The sequence below is a fragment of the Eriocheir sinensis genome, unplaced genomic scaffold (assembly GCF_024679095.1).
Source record: "Eriocheir sinensis breed Jianghai 21 unplaced genomic scaffold, ASM2467909v1 Scaffold1320, whole genome shotgun sequence".
Taxonomy (NCBI): Eukaryota; Metazoa; Arthropoda; class Malacostraca; order Decapoda; family Varunidae; genus Eriocheir; species Eriocheir sinensis.
Window position 1 is genome coordinate 3,573 of NW_026110652.1, and position 20,636 is coordinate 24,208.

At 42.0% G+C, this 20,636-nt stretch overlaps 1 protein-coding gene across 1 annotated transcript; it reads left to right on the top strand.

Moving 5' to 3' along the window:
• The first annotated feature begins 13,850 nt into the window (after positions 1-13,850).
• Positions 13,851-18,934, top strand: LOC126989834 (uncharacterized). The gene is made up of 2 exons (XM_050848457.1): positions 13,851-15,948; positions 18,685-18,934. Exon 1 carries the CDS (start codon positions 14,223-14,225, stop codon positions 15,393-15,395), a length of 1,173 nt encoding a protein of 390 aa, XP_050704414.1. The 5' UTR covers positions 13,851-14,222; the 3' UTR covers positions 15,396-15,948; positions 18,685-18,934.
• Positions 18,935-20,636: the final 1,702 nt, after the last annotated feature.

Below are 20,636 nucleotides of genomic sequence, written 5' to 3' on the forward strand. Positions count from 1 at the left end.
TCAAAAGTATCTTGATAAGGTCCCCACCAACGATTGCTCAGGTAAACCATCATGTATCAGTATCTCTGGTAACATTCATAATTGGCTAGGATCACTCCTTGAGGGAAATAGAGAGAAGTTTCAAATGGTGTTACATCTAACTGGCCTGATGTCAGCGCGGCGTAATTTCGCTGATTAGTGCTTGGTCTCACGCCTTCTAATAAAGTTAATGATATCATGATGTAATAACTTTGCAAAGTATCAAAATTCTTATTGCTGACAGATAAAATTGCAGTGCGTAATTGCGACACTGACGAAGAAGTTTTCATAACCAGATCTAGATCGACTTTGCACGTTAGCCAATCAATGGCAAATGAAATTTAATGTTGACAAAATGTAAAGTGTTGCCATCGAAAAGTTACCAATCGCGTTCGGTACGCAAAATGAATGGCCAAATAACTTCGTGTAAGTAAAATAGTATGACCTTTAATCAATGGTATCAATCGACGGTAAGTCTGGTCAAATGTTCAGAGTAAGCAAAACTGCAAACTCACTGGTTGTTTCTCTTGTACTTGAGATGTTTATAATTGGTTATATTAATGTCACAATTTTCTTGTTAGTGTTTGTCCTGGTCAGATGTTTTGGCACAGTTGTATATCTCTTGGCCTTCCTGGGGTATCTGTTTTTCTTTATCCTCGTTGTTTCTTGCACTTTAGACAAAGTTTACACTGTACCATATATATTTTCTTGTTTGTCTGTTTTCTGTCTCCTGACATATTTCTCCCTTCCGAAGAGATCTCGGCTCTGGAGATCTCAAGAGAAGTTGTGGAGAAGATACGCGGTAAATGTTCGTGGTTGGCTTGAGTCTGAAGCGGCAGCGCCGCGTAGCGTAGACACAGAATACCCTACGGTGACGTCACCAGCATAGCAGTAGAACCAGATCACGACAATGGCGAAGACAATCCACAACGGATTGATGGGTTGAAAGGGCTGGATCCGCTCGATCCACACACTTAGGGCTGCGCCGCTTGTTAGCCCTGCAGGGGGATGGACCCAGCACGCGAAGAGAACTCCACAAGCATCAATATCCCATTATCCGTGGGGCTGACAGTAAGGTTCGTTGCGGGATGGTAGGCATGAGTGCCGAGTGATGGGGAGGCGAACAGGTCCAAAGTAGTCAGGACCTTTGAAAACATAGGGGAAACAAGCCAAGACTATTGCGGCAGAGGCTGATCACTGACCAAGTGCTCTCTAAGAAAGCAGCCGATTTACAGAGTCATGTTACGCCCTTGGTAGACGGGCTTCTGTGGGAGGATAAAACTATATGTAGGCTGGCCCACAAATTTATACTAGAAAGCAGAAAATATATTTTCTTATTCTACTGAAGGTATTGCTATCTTGAATCAACACTATACATAAGAAAGGGTGTCACTCTGCACAGAATGAAGGGAGGTCGATTCGAAAGACACGAAGCAAATAATCGGACTTCTCGTAAAGGTTTGGTAAATAGAAATTACGAGACCGGGGTAGTAGCCAAGTTGCCCTGGAGGACAAGTTATTACATCCGTTATAGAGGCTAAAAATCAAGAACTGCAAGGGTAATAAAAGACCTGGAGGTCGAATCTAGGCTTTTCCTTAATGTGTTGAACAACTGTTTGGTTCATATAATGGTTGGAGTTAGGTGTTTGCAGGGAGCCTGTGATCTACCAGAATCCTGGTAATCTGGGACTTATGGGTTCCCCAATGCTAAGTCAAAATACCAATACGTATTTAGTAGGAGCTTTTTTCTCCATGCCAAAGTTTATAGTAAATGGCGCACAACTGGTTCAATATACCTACAGCTGAACATGAAGCTTACAGTGAGATTTACAGCGTATATTAATAATGATGCTGAGTTTCATACAAACATATAATCATATAAAATTTTGGTTAATGACCGTAATTTCATTATTTTAACAGCATCAATTGAGCTCAGTCGTACCAAATACAGGTTATTAGACAAGGATCTCGTACCATATTTTCTGCTTTTTTTCTTATAATTCATAGCAGCATGCAGTTTGTTTCCGAATAGGTCATCACATAGCTTCAAACTTTAGATGATGCAACAATGAACTGAATTCGTTTTTCAAATTAAAGAGGTGTATTTTGTTGCTTTACAGCTGGATACTCAGGTGACATTGAATAACATTTCGGCAACGAAGCAGTTAAATCCGTGCTTTTATATAATGCAGCTAAAGATCTTCTGTGAGGGTTAAACTGTACTATAGTCTCTGTCTGCGTGAGGACTATAATATAGGATAGTATGTTGGTGTGGAAACTTCTTGGCCAGTTAGACAAAAGTGTTGGGGGACTCCTGTTGTGTCATTTAGTCGCATACACCGAAAGAGTCAAATCAATCTGTGGTTTATTTCAGATATTTCCAGCTCATTATTGCATTTTCATCCTTATGCATTATTCCTGTTCTATATCGTATTAGTTTTGACATTACATTAGGCAACTTGTACCTAATCGAAGAGCGAAGTATTTTATCGCATGCTGAGGTGGGTTTTGAAAGTTTGGGAGTCAGAACTGAGAAGGTAGGGCCTGCATCAGCTGTTTATTGCTGGTGTAGAACGAATATTATTTAATGTGTCATGAGTAGCAGTCACCCTTCCGCTACGAGTCATTATTTTCGGTGGAAGTTTTCTCAGCGATTTCAGGGCTGAGCAATGCAAAGAATAGATCAGTGTCTGTCTCTCGATTTAAAGGGTAAGGCGTCAGCTCAATCGTTGACATTGCAACATTGCCGTACGGCTGATGCAATCTTCTATGAAGGACTTTTATCATGTGGGGACCTCGTTGAAACCTTACTAAATCCTGAGGTTTATAATTTTTTACCATTATATCACTGATCTTCTTCTATTACTCCTGCAGTATAGGTCCATCAAAAATAGGTTGCAACTTTTCTTTTCTATTCTTTTTGGTGTATGTTTGAGGAACACTCTGTCGCCAACGTTGATAGTTTTGATTTTTGTAACTTGCAAAGTTTCTTCCATTTCTTTTCTCCACTTTCTTCATTGTAAACCTCCACATCTATCATAAACTTCTTTATTTAATTGCAGCCATTTCTCTTCATAGGAGTCAATATCATAAACTTTCCTTGCAATTGCAGCCATTTTCTTCATATAGTAAATATTTCATAAACTTTCTCTTGCAATTGCAGCCATTTATCTTTATAGGAGTAAATATCATACCAGGGCTGCCATGAATTTTTTCAACATAGGTGGGTACAGGAGGATCTTCTAAAATCTCTCTTCTCTCTCTCGATAAAATAGGGATTCCTTTACAAAAGGATAATACGCAGGATTATGCAGGCCAAGATGCTCCATGTTAGCATTACATCCCCAAACGGACACATTTCTCGCGAGAACATCTTCTCCTCAAAATGCAGTAAATAACAGTATAATTTGCGCGGCTTTTTTATTATTCCATTTATTTGTATGGTAAGCCGTTATTCGCGTGTCGCACAGGTAGCTTCTAATTTATCTCCTGCATCACGGAATTAACGAACTCTGAACCTTGACCTGTAAATAACTGGGTTCCGAGGAACACCGTGTAATAATAAACAACATCCACGCGGTTACAACGCCCTTGCACATATTTTCTCTAAGGGCTTCCTTACCCAAGGGTACTGTAATCAAATACCTTTAAAAAAACATCTAACCAGGGGCATTACGTATCGAACTCCCATTGTCCGATACATGTCCCATGGGACCCAGATACAAGGTCCATGGTATTCTTCCAAAGGAGCGGTGACGTTCTGGATACGCCGCCAAGGAGCAGGGTGCAAGTTCCCAACTCACTTTTTAAAACGACTACCATGACGCACTTCCTCAGTTACAAAATTCTCATCCCGTTTCATCTCCAGGCCAGAAAGCGAACTTTCTACACCGACATAACGTAACTTTGGTCCCTCCGTGCCCTGCAGTGGCGATTGAATGAGCCAGAGCGTTATCGCCTTGGAAAGCGCTTTGGGGTAGAACCACCACCTTAGTGGCTTCTCCGTATGACTAAAACACACATCATTTTATTTCCAATTCTGTAACTCTGACAGGGGCGGCATCTCTCATTATGCGCCATCTTCAACACAATATAACATAATTTCCACCTGTACTCTTCTAACAGGGGCGGCATCTCTACATTATGCTCTTTTTTCTCTGAGTCTTGTCATCAATTTTCATTCAGCGGGGCTTCCTTCTTTGTAAGCAAAACTTATATGCTGGCTGCCTGAAGCATGCAGCTTCCACTAATCTCCTTGAATACTCCAGTCAAGTGTGTAAAATAATATATACTCACTATTCCAGGTCCACATACACATCATATTTTATTTTTCTACCATGCCTGTTTCTTTTTCTGCACTAGTGCAATTCCTGCCCTCATTATCCACGTGTTCCACGGTTTTTGTTGTTCTCCGTCCACAAACATTATCGCGCGTGTCCTTCTAATTCAATCTCAGTGTCCCAGAGCCTTCATCCTTGATTAAAAAAATCTGCTACTATATTTTCCTGTTGCCAGGCAAATGATTGATTGTGAAACTACATACTCACTCATCAAGCGAGAGTCTGCCATTCTTATCCTCCTGCCGTTGGGACTAGCTACTCTGTAACAACCAGACTAAAGGCTCAGACCCGTGTGGATCTCTAACAGGGTAACTCTAAATTAATGGGCGGTTTGACGTGTAACCCATAGCAATTACAGTTAAAGCCTCTCGTTCAAACGTTATACTGTACCTCGCCAGTTCTGGCCAGGTATTCAATTTCCACAAAAAGATACAGGCCTTGTAGTTTATCATCATCCCTGTTATTGCAATACTCCACCAGTATTGTAGTAGGATGCAGTAGAGTGCACTGTACCAAGCATTCTATCCTTAAGGGTTGAGAACGCAATTTTTGTTTCATCCTGTCCATATGATGGAGTTTTATTTATTTATTTATTTATTTTATATTTTAATTTTTTATATATATATTTTTTTTTAGTGTAACCTTTCTTCCCTTTGTAAATCCTTTTTTAGAAAAGGATAAAATAATTTGTGAATAATTTTTAATACAATTTGCGATAATGAATGAAGTCAATCCAAGAAATGACTGTAAATCATGAATAGTTTGGGGCCAGGATATTTTGTAAGGGCCTCCAGCTTGCTAGAGGACTGAGGTCTTATTCTCTGAGCTGATGGCATGCGTTTGTGGTAATCTACTTCTTTGTTCTCAAAAGTTATACACCTCTCCATCTTAAGAGTCAGGTTATTCCTTGGGCTGATCTTATAATTTGTTCAAGTTATCTGCGTGGATTAGGAAAATATATCGCCCAGGATAATTTTCACATATGCACAGTCACAGTGTACACCTGAACCTTTGTTACATTATAATAGCTCTGGTAAGACAGTGTTTATTATTTTTCTTGAAGCTATTACGGGCTGTTTTAAGGTTGTGCGAGTGAAGTAATTCCCAATGTCCTGTTGGAGGAAGAAAATGCCGTCTTTTTCTCTGCTGGTTTCTATCTTTTGGGGGATTTTGATGGCGTAACTCTGTTTCAAGTCTAGGTAACATGAAAAAAACTTACTATCTTCCAATTCGATTGAATATAGAAGTGTATGAGTGGGTACCTTGTCGTCCTGTAGTGTTTTATTGTTGCCCGGGAAGTCCAGGACAAAGGTCAGTAGGTACCTCATCTTTTTTTGCACTAGATAAGGAAGATTATAGGGTGATCGCGAAGGGCGAATCACACCCTGCGGTAGCTAGAGCGATATAAGCTGTTCATTTACTCTGTCATGATAACTGGATATAGGAATGTTATATGACGCCTGCACTATTACTTCACTCAGTGTTTTGCTTTGATGGTGCTTGAAAAATAGGGCGTTACTGTTAATGGTTCTGTCTGTTCTGTGGAAAATGACTGTTATACTATTTGCTATTGGGTTGACTTTAAAACCTACCTTCTCTTCATGTTTTGGGGGAATTTGAGCGTCAATTGATAGAGGTTTTCTTTCTCCTTACTTCAAGCTCTGCGGGCTTCAAGTCTGTTTTATTGTGTCAGCCATGGTCTGTACACTGGGATACTTGTGGCGGATCAGCGTATTGCCTATGAGTGACAGGCTTCACAAAATCCTAACGTTGGTGTGGGCTTTTATTATCATCTATCTTTACACTCACACTTTTCAATATTCAAATGGAGTACAGTGACATAAGATCTTGATTGTCAGATGAAGGGGCTAATTAACTATCCCTGAGCACAAGACTCTAGCCTGGAGGAGTATCACTAACACAAGGCTCAAATAAAAGCTTCACTTGCTCTGTAGTGAAGCAGTGCGTCACTAAGGCGTTAAGTGGTGTAACCTGCAACAGATGCATGTAGTTGCAAAGGTTCCAGCTGCTGGCAACGTACGGCCTTTATTTTCAGTGAGACCTTCTTCATTTCCATCTACATTTAGGCCAAGATCCTTCACCTCTAGATATAAGATATTTTTCCTGGTATAATTGTATGGTTTCCTTCTATTATCAGTTTTAAGCTTCGTTCTTTTGTTTCATTTAGTTGCAGGTATGTTTTCTAAATAATCTCGTGCTACACGACAAATCAGTACTCAACATAATATGAGTCGGTATAAATCTACATCGCGTGTTATCAATAAGTCTTGAAACTAACTTTTTCCTTCCATATTAACTTGTCTTTACCGTCATTTTCTAATATGGTATCTTTGCACAGAGACATATTCACGGGTTTCGCTTCACAGTTATTTACTGTCATGAGCCCTAATTCTTTAATAAATTCACAAATCCGTTGTGTACTCCACACACGCTCCCTGTTTCTAGGAGCGCTGCCACTTTTGCATATGTATTATCATGAGTATAAAGCAGATCTGCCTACCAAAGTTACTTCCTAGAGTCAAGTGTTAATTATAGCCTCTCTTTTCATTATTTCTTTCTGGCAAGATCACTCCCTTGTTTGTTATAGCCTTCTTTTCCTTATATTTATGTAGATGCGGTTACTCCCTTGTTCGTTATAAAAGCCCATTCATCTTATTATATTGTGTAAAGGTTACTTCTTTCTTCGTTATAGCCTTCTAATCTTATTATATTAAAGGTTACTTCCCTGCCTATTCGTTATAGCTTTCATCTTTATTATATTAAAGGTTACTCCCTTCTTCGTTATAGCCTTCTATCTTATTATATTGTGTTGTTACTTCCCTGTTTTGTTCTTCGCTCATTTTTCCGTTTTTTTTTCCACTGCAGTGGTGGCATATTTATTTATTTTATTTATTTTCATTTGTTTATTTAATGTTATTTATAGTAGATAAACTGAGGGTACTACCCTGGCTCTCCTCTTCTCTCTCTGATTCTCTTACTTCACACATTTATCTTTTAATACTTCACACTATTGTCCATATGTTTCATTTTTTTTATTTTTTTATTCATGACTTTTTATCTATAATTTCCCTCACACTTCTCTTCTTAGTATTTCACATTTTTTCAGATCATACTCTCACTAACTTCCTACCTGGGGACGCGGGGTTAGGCTTTTTATAAAGTCACTCTATGGTTGGGCATGTCCGTCTCGCGGCACAACCGCCACTCTCTGTGAGGCGTGCAGTAGTCCCGTGCCTCCCCTCCATCCTGGGGTAACAACCTCCCAAAACAAACAAACCTTGAGAGGCAGGACGCTGCCGCTGCCTGTCACCTGACACCTCTCTCACTGAGGAGTGGATCACGGCGCAGGTGGAGAGGAGACTGACCCATCCCTCTCCACTCCGCCCGGAAGGAACTTCCAAGAATTTTTGCTGAGTCGCGTGTGCTACCCATTGCACTAACAGAACAACAGCGTGCAAGTTGGCCAGAGTTTCATTACCACTATCGTCAAAGTCTGGTTGTCCTCCCTTGAAGAATCCATTAATTATATAATTAAATCGTCACTATTATTTCCGGTACACTTTAAAACGAGCAAAGCTTAATGAAAATAAGAGGCGTTTTTCTCGTCAGAGTAAATTAAATAAAAGCAATTTGTAAAGTACATAGCGTTCCCTTATTTATCCCTTCATACCGCTGCCGCCAGTTTTAGACCCTTCTTTTCTTGTATTAAATCAACTCTTTTATCACTCATTAATTACTCCATAAATGATTCTCAACTGTCTCGTATCCTCTGGTAGCGTGATCCGGCTTTGTTAAAATATTTGGAGACTGGTGTTCGGGGATAAACAAGGGAAAAAGAAAATATACATTTATTTAAAATTAAATGAAAGTAATTTGTTTTACGCAATATTCCATGCTCAGACGATCATAACACTGGCATATTTGCGCACAATGATGCAACATATGACAAACGACATGTCTTAAAAACATAATACTTCTGCTTATGTGCTCAGTTGTTGCTAATACACACTGTCGTTCCACAAGCAGTGGTTTGTATCTCATTACATCAGCAACTGGCTTATGTACTCTCTTCATTGTAATCCTCTTAATAACACATATCTTCTTGTAGTATAATCTACTCATGTCATGGAAACACATTATTTTACCACACCCAGTGGTTTCATTCTGCTTTTACATCGCAAACAAATAATCACAATCCTGTCCCACTCACACGGCTCTCTTTAGATCTTCGAATTTTTACTCACGATTAAGATCACAACAGCCATCCTCGCCGAGTGAGCAGCAGTCTGCTCAGGCAGAACCAAGCTCGGTCTAATTCAGCCACTGATTTTCAGGCCACATTTTCTTGAGCCAGGCGTGACTTACATCCTGACACGTGCTTTAATTCCTTTATATAACCAGTGGCCAATACTTCCTTCTGTCGCCAATCATCCGTTTCTTTCGCCCATTATAGTTGTATTGTTTTTACTTCTCCTGCTATCTGTGAGTCAAGTTCAAGACACCCTACAGTGATTTTCTGTTAAATTATTGGCTCATAATATGTCGCCAATGATCAGATGTCACGGGTCAGAGTCTCCTTTCTAATGGTTGTTCATTAATTTTCTGACCACGCCCACTGCATCTGTTTCCATGTATCTGAGTCTAGTATCTGTTTCTTTTTCACCCTTCGCTGTTTCCCCCTCTTTGTACCTGGAGATGTTTACACTGCCATATATGTCACCCTTCTTTGTTAGTGTTGTCCTAGTCGATGTTTGCTGTTGTTGTATCATCTCTCCATTCTCTGGGGTACTTCCGGTTTTCTTTATCCTCGTTGTTTCCTTCTTTCGTACTCTGAGATGTTTAATAATTGTGAATGGTGTTAAGTGGCTATTCTCCTATTTGCTCGTTTTCTGGTTCCTACACTATTCACAATAGTGCAAGATCTCCTGAGGAAATTGTGAAGGTAACAGTGATGACAATATAGAATAAAGATAACGGTGACGAGTGGATAATTATTCGTAAAATGGGCAAGATCTCTCTGGGGACTCGTAGAAGGAAACAGACACATGAATGAAGATACCCAAGATGAGTGGATAACTATTTGCTAAATGGGTAAAGATCTTCCTTGGGGACTGTAAGGAAAAACAGTATGACATTAGTATTAAAAGGGTTTGGACAACAGTAAGTCAATAGTGATTCAAGAGACTGGGAAATTTATCAAGGTACTAGGTAACCTAAAAGCTTTATAATAGCGCAAGAATGGCAAATTATACTGGAGGAGTCATGGGTGCTTGGACTGTTACATGGAGGTATAAAACTGGTGTGTGAGGAGTGAAATGTTATATAATATTGTATAAAATAGAAGAATAAATTACATTGGTTAAGGATTGACAAGAATTGATTAAGGCTGTGGTAGTGAATGATACACACATCCACTGTTACTTTCTAGAATGTGGAACTATCATCATAGGAAAATACGATGGTATTGATATTCATATTTGTTGACTCATTATCATCAAGTGAACCTGAAAATTTATAGTGATTTTACTATTAAACATGCAATGGACCAACATTCAAGAAGCAAGAAGTCACTGAGGCCATGTTTGAAAAGTCATATGAGTACCAGGCCAGAAGCTAATTTTTACAACTTTACTAATGACATTGACACAATAGTAAAGAAAAAGAATAATGTTTTTTAATGTTTACAAACAACATTTCAGGTGGGGACTTCCAGAGGACTCCACGGCCAATGCCTTGTACATTACCTCCTGGCAGGAGTAGATTTAGCTATTTCAGAGTATGTACAGAAGTTTTTTTTATCTGACACCCTGCAATCTCTATTTCAAATCATTAACCACTAACCTCCCTCCTGTCTCTAACCTCGCCAACAGTTTACCACCCAATTTACCTACTCCGATTACTCCACACGCCGCACATCTGGACACCCGGCCGGCGGCCAAGGAACCACTCAAACCAGCAAACCACCTCACCATTAGGCTTAGCCACCAATCCACCTGAATCTGTGTGGTGAGGGTTAGGAGGTGGGAAGGAAGGGGTTGAGTGGTTAGCAGGAAACTTATAGTGGCAACAGGGTTGGTGACGGATAGGGCGTAAGTATGTGCACCAGTGATTCACGGGCATCTTTAGAACGACAAAGTTTTTCGTTACGCGTAAGAACACACGCTGAACAGATGAACACACGGCAGTATATAGGAGAGAGAAGAGAGAGAGAGAGAGAGAGAGAGAGAGAGAATATCTGAATACTGAGATATCCACCACCTGAGTGACTCTCTCTCTCTCTCTCTGAATGAGGTGAATATTTATTTATTAAAAAAAATAAAAATAGCATGTATAGTTATTATGGCTGTACTCGATCATAGTCTAATAACAATAACAATATTTATTAGCAACCTAAAAAAGAAAAAGTATCGGACATGAAGAATTATCAATAAATCCAATAAATAAATCCGAGCAATCTGGTACCGGTACCGAGCAATCTGGTACCGGTACCGTACCGTTTAGCTGGTACCGTTAGTACCGGTACTGGTACCAGTACCTGCTCACCCCTACCTGACGGCTGACGGACGGCTGGGAGAGGGAGGAAAGAGAGTGGAAGGGGAAAATTGACGGAGGAATGACTGGATTATGAGTAGGAGTTCTTCTTGTCTTTCATTTATCTTTCTTTCATTTCTTCTCTCACTTCTTCTTTTCTTTAATTGCTTTGCATTCAATTCTTCGCCACATATTTCTTCTCCGTCTTTCATTTTTTATTTCCCTAAATTTCCTCCCAATTGCTTCTCCTATTTCTAGTAGCCTATCATTCACTCTAGTTTTCTTTTAATTTCCTCATTTCATTCGTTCACATTTTGTACCTTTCATATTCCGTCATGCAAATCTTCCCAATAATTTCACCTCTTCCTGTCTTTTTCTCGTTTGCTATTTTATTTCTTCTGAGCCTCCATTTTTTCTCCCATTTCTTCTCTTCTTATATATGTTTTTTTCCACTTATTCTCCAGTTTCTTTTCGTTTCATGTCTTCCCAATTCTTTCCTCAGGATCATCTCAGTGTTTCCCTTCCCACACTCTCACCTCGCCTCATCCTCTCTCTCTTCTTTACCGTCTTCTTTAAATAGAATAATGCTTCGCCTCAACCTCTCATATTCTTCTTCCCCTTTCCTTTACACTATCAACTAATAATACTCCGCCTTTTCCTCTACCTTCTTCCCCTCAATATTGCCACTCAATATCTCGCCTCGTCCTCGCCTCATCCCGTCTTCTGTACACTCGTCCTCTCTTTCACACGTGACGCGCACGAGTGTTTGAACGGGAAACAACACTAAACGCGAAGAAGAGTGGAACTTTGCGTTAAGGGCCGGAGGAGAGAGAGAGAGAGAGAGAGAGAGAGAGAGAGAGAGAGAGAGAGAGAGAGAGGTCAACTTATTTACATTATTCATTTTTTTTGTCGCCTGTTTTTCTTTCCTTTTATTAATCCCTGTTGTTCCTTTATTATTATTATTATTATTATTATTATTATTATTATTATTATTATTATTATTATTATTATTATTATTAGTAGTAGTAGTAGTAGTAGTAGTAGTAGTAGTAGTAGTATTGTTATTATTATTATTATTATTTTTTTTTTTAATTATTATTATAATTATTATTATTATCATTATCATTATTTTTTTCATCATTTATTTTCCCTCACCATCATGATTTCTGCGTCATAAAGATTCATATCGTGCACTAATATTCACTGTCAAGGTTCCATTGTCAGACTTATTTGATTACGTATTCAAGCTATTATAATATTATAATATTTTAATATCTATCTATCTGTCTATTTGTTTATCTATCTATTTGTGTTTCTAGCTATCTGTCCGTTTAATGGTGTATCTATTTATATTTTTTTATTTAATCGCACGCCACTGTCTCTAAAAGAAATATTTCAACATTTATTCATGTGTTTATTTATTAACCTTATCAGCCGGAATATTTATACAAAATCTCTCTCTCTCTCTCTCTCTCTCTCTCTCTCTCGCCCTGAGGAAAATATTTCTCTCTCTCTCTTTCCACTCTCTCTCTCTCTCTGACTATTTTCAATAGAGCAAATATGATGCATTTGTTTACACACACACACTCTCTCTGTTTATGTAAGTAATATTGCTGTGCACTCCATCTCGTTTGTCATGGAAACTTGTTTTGAATGTGTACATTGTTAAAGCAATACTTATACCCCCCCCCCCACCACCAACACCCACAAACCCACTCCGCCTGTTGGGTGATAGTTATTATTATTACGTGTCAGTAGTCAGTAGACCCGGCTCCGCTATGACTCGTAGGTAATTTTGAGGGTCAAATAATGAAGACGGCCTCAGACATCTGTTTAGTCACATTGTAGACAGCGGAGGGCAGCGCCGAGGCTAAGTGATCAGTATATAATCAGTGACCTCATACTGTAAAGTAACGACACAGCTGTCTCCGATGTTATTGATTATTCTGAAAATCTCAAGCAACTCTCTCTCTCTCTCTCTCTCTCTCTCTCTCTCTCTCTCTCTCTCTCTCTCTCTCTCTCTCTCTCTCTCTCTCTCTCTCTCTCTCTCTCTCTCTCTCTCTCTCTCTCTCTCTCTCTCTCTCTTTCTCTCTCTCTCTCCTCCTCTCTCCCTCTCTCTCTCTCTCTCTCTCTCTCTCTCTCTCTCTCTCTCTCTCTCTCTCTCTCTCTCTCTCTCTCTCTCTCTCTCTCTCTCTCTCTCTCTCTCTCTCTCTCTCTCTCTCTCTCTCTCTCTCTCTCTCTCTCTCTCTCTCTCTCTTTCTCTCTCTCTCTCTCTCTCTGTTTATATATATATATATATATATATATATATATATATATATATATATATATATATATATATATATATATATATATATATATATATATATATATATATGTGTGTGTCGGTATTAATAAAATTATTCCCAGTATATCATCGACACTGACACCCATTTCCTATCCATAGGCCTCCTCCAGCTGCCACTATGTGGACGCCCTGACGGCATGCCGCCTCATTCCCATGGACAAGAGGCCGGGATGCATTCCTATAGGAGTCGGAGAAGTCCTGCGGCGCATCGTAGGCAAATGCATCATGGCTGTCGTCAAAGAAGATGTGAGAATGGCAGCAGGGAACCTCCAAGTTTGTGCGGGGCAGCAGGCAGGAGGAGAAGCAGCAGTCCATGCCATGCGGGAGATATTCGACCACGTGGAGTGCGAAGCAGTGCTTTTTGTTGACGCCAAAAATGCCTTCAACAAAATAAATAGAAAGACTATGATACACAACATTAAAACCAAGTGCCCTAGCTTAGCTATGTATGTCGAAAATACCTATACATACCCGACCGACTTATACATAAATAGCCACAGTGGAAAGGTGACCCAATAGCCATGGCTATGTACGCCCTGGGCCTATCAGTCCTCCAAAATGAAATCGCGTTCGCAGAAACACGGGTGAAACAGGTGGCTTATGCGGATGACCTCTCAGGTGCTGGTAAAATTTCAGACTTAAAAGGGTGGTGGGACACTGTGAACACCGCCGGCCCTGAGATAGGATACATCCCTAACGCCACCAAGTCTTTCCTTATTGTCAAACCTGAACATTATGACCATGCCGCAGAAACTTTTAGAGGAAGTGGCGTCATTGTGACAAAAGACGGACAACGACACTTAGGTGCAGTGATCGGGACAGAGGTATATAAGAAGGAGTACGTGGGAGACAAAGTAGCTGAATGGGTGAAGGAAATAGAAGCTTCATCTGCCATTGCCAAGACTGAGCCACACGCTGCCTATTCAGCGTACACCCACGGCATCCAACATCGGTGGACGTTCCTGATGCGCACCATCCCCGGCATCAGTCCACTCCTCCGACCACTGGAAAGTGCCGTCAAGAATGTATTCTTGCCGGCGCTAGTGAAATCTCATGCTTTGGGGGAGGAGGAAAGGGAAATGCTAGCACTTCCCCCAAGACTGGGTGGGATGGGGATCACCAACCCTGAGAAGCTGGCAGATAAGGAGAACCAAAACTCCATCAGCCTTACCAGGTCACTCATCAACAGGATCATCGCTCAGGAGGCAGAGGGCGAGATAGACCAAACAGAAATAAGAGATATTAAAAGAGAAATCTCAGAAGAAAGGCAACAGGCCCAAAAAGACGAGCTGGACCGTCTTACACACCACCTGTCCACAGAAATGGGTAGAAAAATACACACAGCACAGGAGGCAGGCGCCTCTAACTGGCTAACGTCATTACCAATCAGAGCAAAGGGCTTCAGCCTCAACAAACAAGAATTTGTCGACGCCATTGCTCTGAGATATGGCTGGCCGATTGAGGGACTGCCTGATCTCTGTGCATGTGGATCACCAAATGATGTCACCCACACCATGACATGTAAAAAAGGAGGCTTCGTCTGTATTCGGCACGATGAAGTGAGGGATCTGACAGCCAGCATGCTCGGGGAGGTATGCCAAGACGTCACTACCGAGCCGGCACTGCTTCCCCTGGACGGCGAACACCTTCAGTACAGGACGGCCAATACCTCACAGGAGGCAAGGGTGGATGTAAGTGCCCGCGGATTCTGGGTGCGCGGACAGCGGGCGTTCATGGACATCCGCATATTCGACCCGATGGGTGCCTGCCACCGTGAGTTGCTCCTGCAAGCCGCCCACCACAGGAACGAGCAGGAGAAGACAAGGGCATACGGTGAAAGAATCCAACATGTGGATCAGGGCAGCCTCAACCCCCTCGTCTTCACCACATCCGGCGGGATGGGTCCCAGGGCCCAATGCTTCTACGCACGCCTCGCGGAACAAATCTCAGAAAAGAAGCATCAGCCAAGGAGACACGTTGTCGCCTGGATGAGGTGTCGCCTCTCGTTCTCCCTGCTCAGGTCGGCCATCCTATGTCTCAGGGGCACCAGACACTCTGGCCCAAAAGCCACCACCATCTCCAATATGGACTATGAAGCCACAGTGGTGGAGAGTGACATTAGGGTGGGTCGGGAGTGACTTGAGTAGGGAAGGAAAGGGGGATCTAGACGTAATAGATGATGGGTGATTTAGTGTCAGGTAGTATTAGTGATATGGTTGGATGCCACAGTCATTAGGGAACAGAGTTGGGGCTAATGACCTCCAAGCTATGGAGCCCTCCATGATTATGTGTCGGGAAAATAAACATGGGTGGAGGTATCATTTATGTTTGTAGTAGTAGTAGTAGTAGTAGTAGTAGTAGTAGTAGTAGTAGTAGTAGTAGTAGTAGTAGTAGTAGTAGTAGTAGTAGTAGTAGTAGTAGAAGAAGTTGAAGTAGTAGTAGTAGTAGTAGTAGTAGTAGTAGTAGTAGTAGTAGTAGTAGTAGTAGTAGTAGTAGTAGTAGTAGTAGCAGAAAGTAGAATGTGGACCAGGGCTCCTTCACCCCGGTAGTATTCACGACGGCAGGAGGGATGGGACCAAGGGCGCAGAGCTTCTACGCAAGACTCGCCGAAACACTGGCGGATAAGAAACAACAGCCAAGAAGCAGTGTGGTCGCCTGGATGAGATGCAGGCTGTCCTTCTCCCTCCTGAGGTCAGCCTTGGTCTGCCTGAGAGGAACCAGGTCACCTGCACCCAAAACCACCAGCATTGCTGACCTGGACTTTGAGGCGACGGTGGTTGATAGTCGTATCAACCACAAGCTTCAAGTTTGTTGTTAGCAAAAATAAAATGTTTAGTAAAGTTTGTAATATTAAATAAAGATGGTTGTTACAGTCATTGTGGGGCCAATGAATTGCTTTGTGAAAGGATATGAGAGAATATACCGCTCACAACGCAACTCTAATAGATGGAGGCCCGTAGTAGTAGTTTAAAAAAAAAAAAAGTAGTAGTAGTTGTTGTTGTAGTAGCAGTAGTAGTAGTAGTAGAAGTAGTAGCAGTAATAGTAGTAGTAGTAGTAGTAGTAGTAGTAGTAGTAGTAGTAATAGTTGAAACAGTAGTAGTAGTTGTAATAGTAGTAGTAGTAGTAGTAGTAGTAGTAGTAGTAGTAGTAGTAGTAGTAGTAGTAGTAGTAGTAGTAGTAGTAGTAGTAGTGGCAGTAGTAGTAGTAGTAGTAGTAGTAGTAGTAGTAGTGGCAGTATATTGCACAGGAAGTGGGCGCTTCAAACTGGCTAGCCACACTACCTATCAGGGCAAAAGGCTTCAACTTAAACAAAAAAGAATTCACTGATGCCCTTGCCCTCAGGTATGGCTGGCCAGTGGATGGGCTCCCAAACATGTGTAACTGTGGCTAACCCTTCAACCAAAATCATGCCATGACATGCAAGAGAGGAGGTTTCGTCTGCATGAGACATGATGAAGTAAGAGACGTAACAGCTCAGATGCTGAAAGAAGTCTGCCACGACGTGACTGTGGAACCCATGCTGCTCCCTCTGCAAGGCGAACACCTCGCCAGACGCACCGCTAATGTTTCGAACGAAGCACGAGTGGATGTTAGCGCCAGAGGGTTTTGGACTCGTGGACAAAGGGCATATTTTGCCATAAGGATCTCTGATCAGATGGCCCATTGCCACAGAGACCTGACCCTTAATGCAGCCCACAGAAGAAACGAACAAGAGAAGAACAGAGCATATGAAGAAAGAATACAGAATGTGGACCAGGGCTCCTTCATCCCGGTAGTATTCACGACTGCAGGAGGGATGGGACCAAGGGCGCAGAGCTTCTACGCAAGACTCGCCGAAACTCTGGCAGATAAGAAACAGCAGCCAAGAAGCAGCGTGGTCGCCTGGATGAGATGCAGGCTGTCCTTCTCCCTCCTGAGGTCAGCCTTGGTCTGCCTGAGAGGAACCAGGTCACCTGCACCCAAAACCACCCGCATTGCTGACCTGGACTTTATGGCGACGGTGGTTGATAGTCGTATCAACCACAAGCTCTGTTAGCCTAAAAATAATATGTTTAGTAGAGTTTGTAATATTAAATAAAGATGGTTGTCGGCCACAGTCATTGACGGGGTGGGGCCAATGAATTGCTTTGTGAAAGGATATGAGAGAATATACCGCTCACAACGCAACTCTAATAGATGGAGGCCTGTTATAAAAATTATAAAAATTGTAGTAGTAGAAGTAGTAGTAGTAGTAGTAGTAGTAGTAGTAGTAGTAGTAATTTTAGTAGCAATATTAGTAGCAGTTGTAGTAGCAGTAGTAGTAGTAGTAGTAGTAGTAGTAGTAGTAGTAGTAGTAGTAGTAGTAGTAGTAGTAGTAGTAGTAGTAGTAGTAGTTGCTATCATTTCCGATTGGGGCAGAAGGAACCTTGTGTCCTTCAATGCCTCAAAAATTCAATTTTTCCACCTATCATCTCGACACAATCTTCCAAACACCTATCCCCTATTCTTCGACAACACTCAGCTATCACCATCTTCAACACTAAACATCCTCGGTCTATCCTTTACTCAAAATCTAAACTGCAAACCTCACATCTCCTCTCTCGCTAAATCAGCTTCCTCGAGGCTGGGCGTTCAGTATCGTCTCCGCCAGCTATTCTCCCCCGCGCAGTTGCTATCCATATACAGGGGCCTTCTCCGCCCTCGTATGGAGTATGCATCTCACGTGTGGGGGGCTCCACTCACACAGTTCTTCTGGACAGAGTGGAGTCTAAGGCTCTTCATCTCGTCAGCTCTCCTCCTCCTACTGATAGTCTTCTACCTCTTAAATTCCGTCGCATGTTGCCTCTCTTTCTATCTTCTATCGATATTTCCGCGCTTATTGCTCTCCTGAACTTGTTAACTGCATGCCTCCCCCCCTCCCGCGGCCCCGCTGCACACGACTTTCTACTCATGCTCATCCCTATACAGTCCAAACCCCTTATGCAAGAGTTAACCAGCATCTTTACTCTTTCATCCCTCACGCTGGTAAACTCTGGAACAATCTTCCTTCATCTGTATTTCCTCCTGCCTACGACTTGAACTCTTTCAAGAGAAGGGTATCAGGACACCTCTCCTCCCGAAACTGACCTCTCTTTCGGCCACCTCTTTGGAATCTTTTTTAGGAGCAGCGACTTGCGTTTTTTTTTTATATATTATTGTTTCCTTTTTTTGTGCCCATGAGCTGCTTCCTTTGGTGTAAAAAAAAGTATTATTATTATTATTAGTAGTAGTAGTAGTAGTAGAAGTAGTAGTAGTAATAGAAGTAGTAATATTCGTATTAACAGTAGTAGTAGTAGTAGTAGTAGTAGTAGTAGTAGTAGCAGTAATAGTAGTAATTGTAGTAGTAGTAGTAGTAGTAGTAGTAGTAGTAGTAGTAGTACTAGTCAGGCTGTCCTTCTCCCTCCTGAGGTCAGCCTTGGTCTGCCTGAGAGGAACCAGGTCACCTGCACCCAAAACCACCCGCATTGCTGACCTGGACTTTGAGGCGACGGTGGTTGATAGTCGTATCAACCACATGCTCTGTTAGCTTAAAAATAAAATGTTTAGTAAAGTTTGTAATATTAAATAAAGATGGTTGTCGGCCACAGTCATTGGCGGGGTGGGGCCAATGAATTGATTTGTGAAAGGATATGAGAAAATATACCGCTCACAACACAACTCTAATAGATGGAGACCCGTTGGTAGTAGTAGAAAAAAAAGTAGTAGTAGTAGTAGTAGTAGTAGTAGTAGTAGTAGTAGTAGTAGTAGTAATATTAGTAGCAATAGTAGTAGTAGTAGTAGTAGTAGTAGTAGTAGTAGTAGTAGTAGTAGTAATAATAGTAGTAATAGTAGTAGTAATATTAGTAGTAATAGTAATAGTAGTAGTAGTAGTAGTAGTAGTAGTAGTCCTCATAGGGCTACACCCAGGGCGACCCAGTGGCCATGGCAATGTTTGCCCTGGGAATGATGAAGCTGCAGGACATCATCCGCCATGAAAACACCAACGTCAAACAGGTGGCGTATGCGGATGACCTCATAGGGGTAGGAAAGTCTGCAGACCTCAGGAAATGGTGGAACCTCGTCAATGAACACGGCCCTATAATAGGGTACCATCCCAATGCCACGAAGTCTGTGGTGATTGTAAAACCAGAGGCATACGATCGGGCCAAAACAGCATTCCAGAGCAGTAACGTGAAACTGTCAGTGACTGGCGAAAGACACCTCGGGGCAGCCATTGGAACAGCTGAATACAGAACTGAATATGTGAAAACAGCTGTAAAGCGCTGGGAGTCCGAACTGCAGAGGCTGAGCGAGATCGCCAAAACAGAACCGCAGGCAGCCTACGCTGCATTTACGTACGGTGTCAAGCATAAATGGAACTACCTCATGAGGACAGTTCCTGATGTTGCTCCGTTACTAAAACCTCTGGAAGATGCTATCAGAAACACTTTCATACCGGCGATAGGAAATGGGAGATGTCCCAGTGACCAGGAGAGAAGATTGCTGGAGTTGCCGCCAAGAATGGGTGGGCTCGGCATCACAAACCCGCAAAATCTGGCTGAGTCTGAATTCGGGAACTCAATCCGAATCACAGCCTCCTTGACCGGATATATTACCAATCAAAATGAAAGGGGAGAAGACAACCCTCAAGATATTAGGTCACTAAGGAATGAAATCTCCATAAACAGAGAAGGAAAACAGAGAGACAGTCTGAGTGACCTAATGAGAGAACTCCCAGAAGACACAAGGAGGAGGACAGATATTGCACAGGAAGTGGGCGCTTCAAACTGGCTAACCGCACTACCTATCAGGGCAAAAGGCTTAAACTTAAACAAAAAAGAATTTACTGATGCCCTTGCCCTCAGGTATGGCTGGCCAGTGGATGGGCTCCCAAACATGTGTAACTGTGGCTCACCCTTCAACCAAAATCATGCCATGACATGCAAGAGAGGAGGTTTCGTCTGCATGAGACATGATGAAGTAAGAGACGTAACAGCTCAGATGCTGAAAGAAGTCTGCCACGACGTGACTGTGGAACCCATGCTGCTCCCTCTGCAAGGCGAACACCTCGCTATATGCTAATATAGCTATACGCTATAAGCTAATGCTTCGAACGAAGCACGAGTGGATGTTAGCGCCAGAGGGTTTTGGACTCGTGGACAAAGGGCATATTTTGACATAAGGATCTCTGATCCCATGGCCCATTGCCACAGAGACCTGACCCTTGGTGCAGCCCACAGAAGAAACGATCAAGAGAAGAACAGAGCATATGAAGAAAGAATACAGAATGTGGACCAGGGCTCCTTCATCCCGGTAGTATTCACGACGGCAGGAGGGATGGGACCAAGGGCGCAGAGCTCCTACGCAAGACTCGCCGAAAC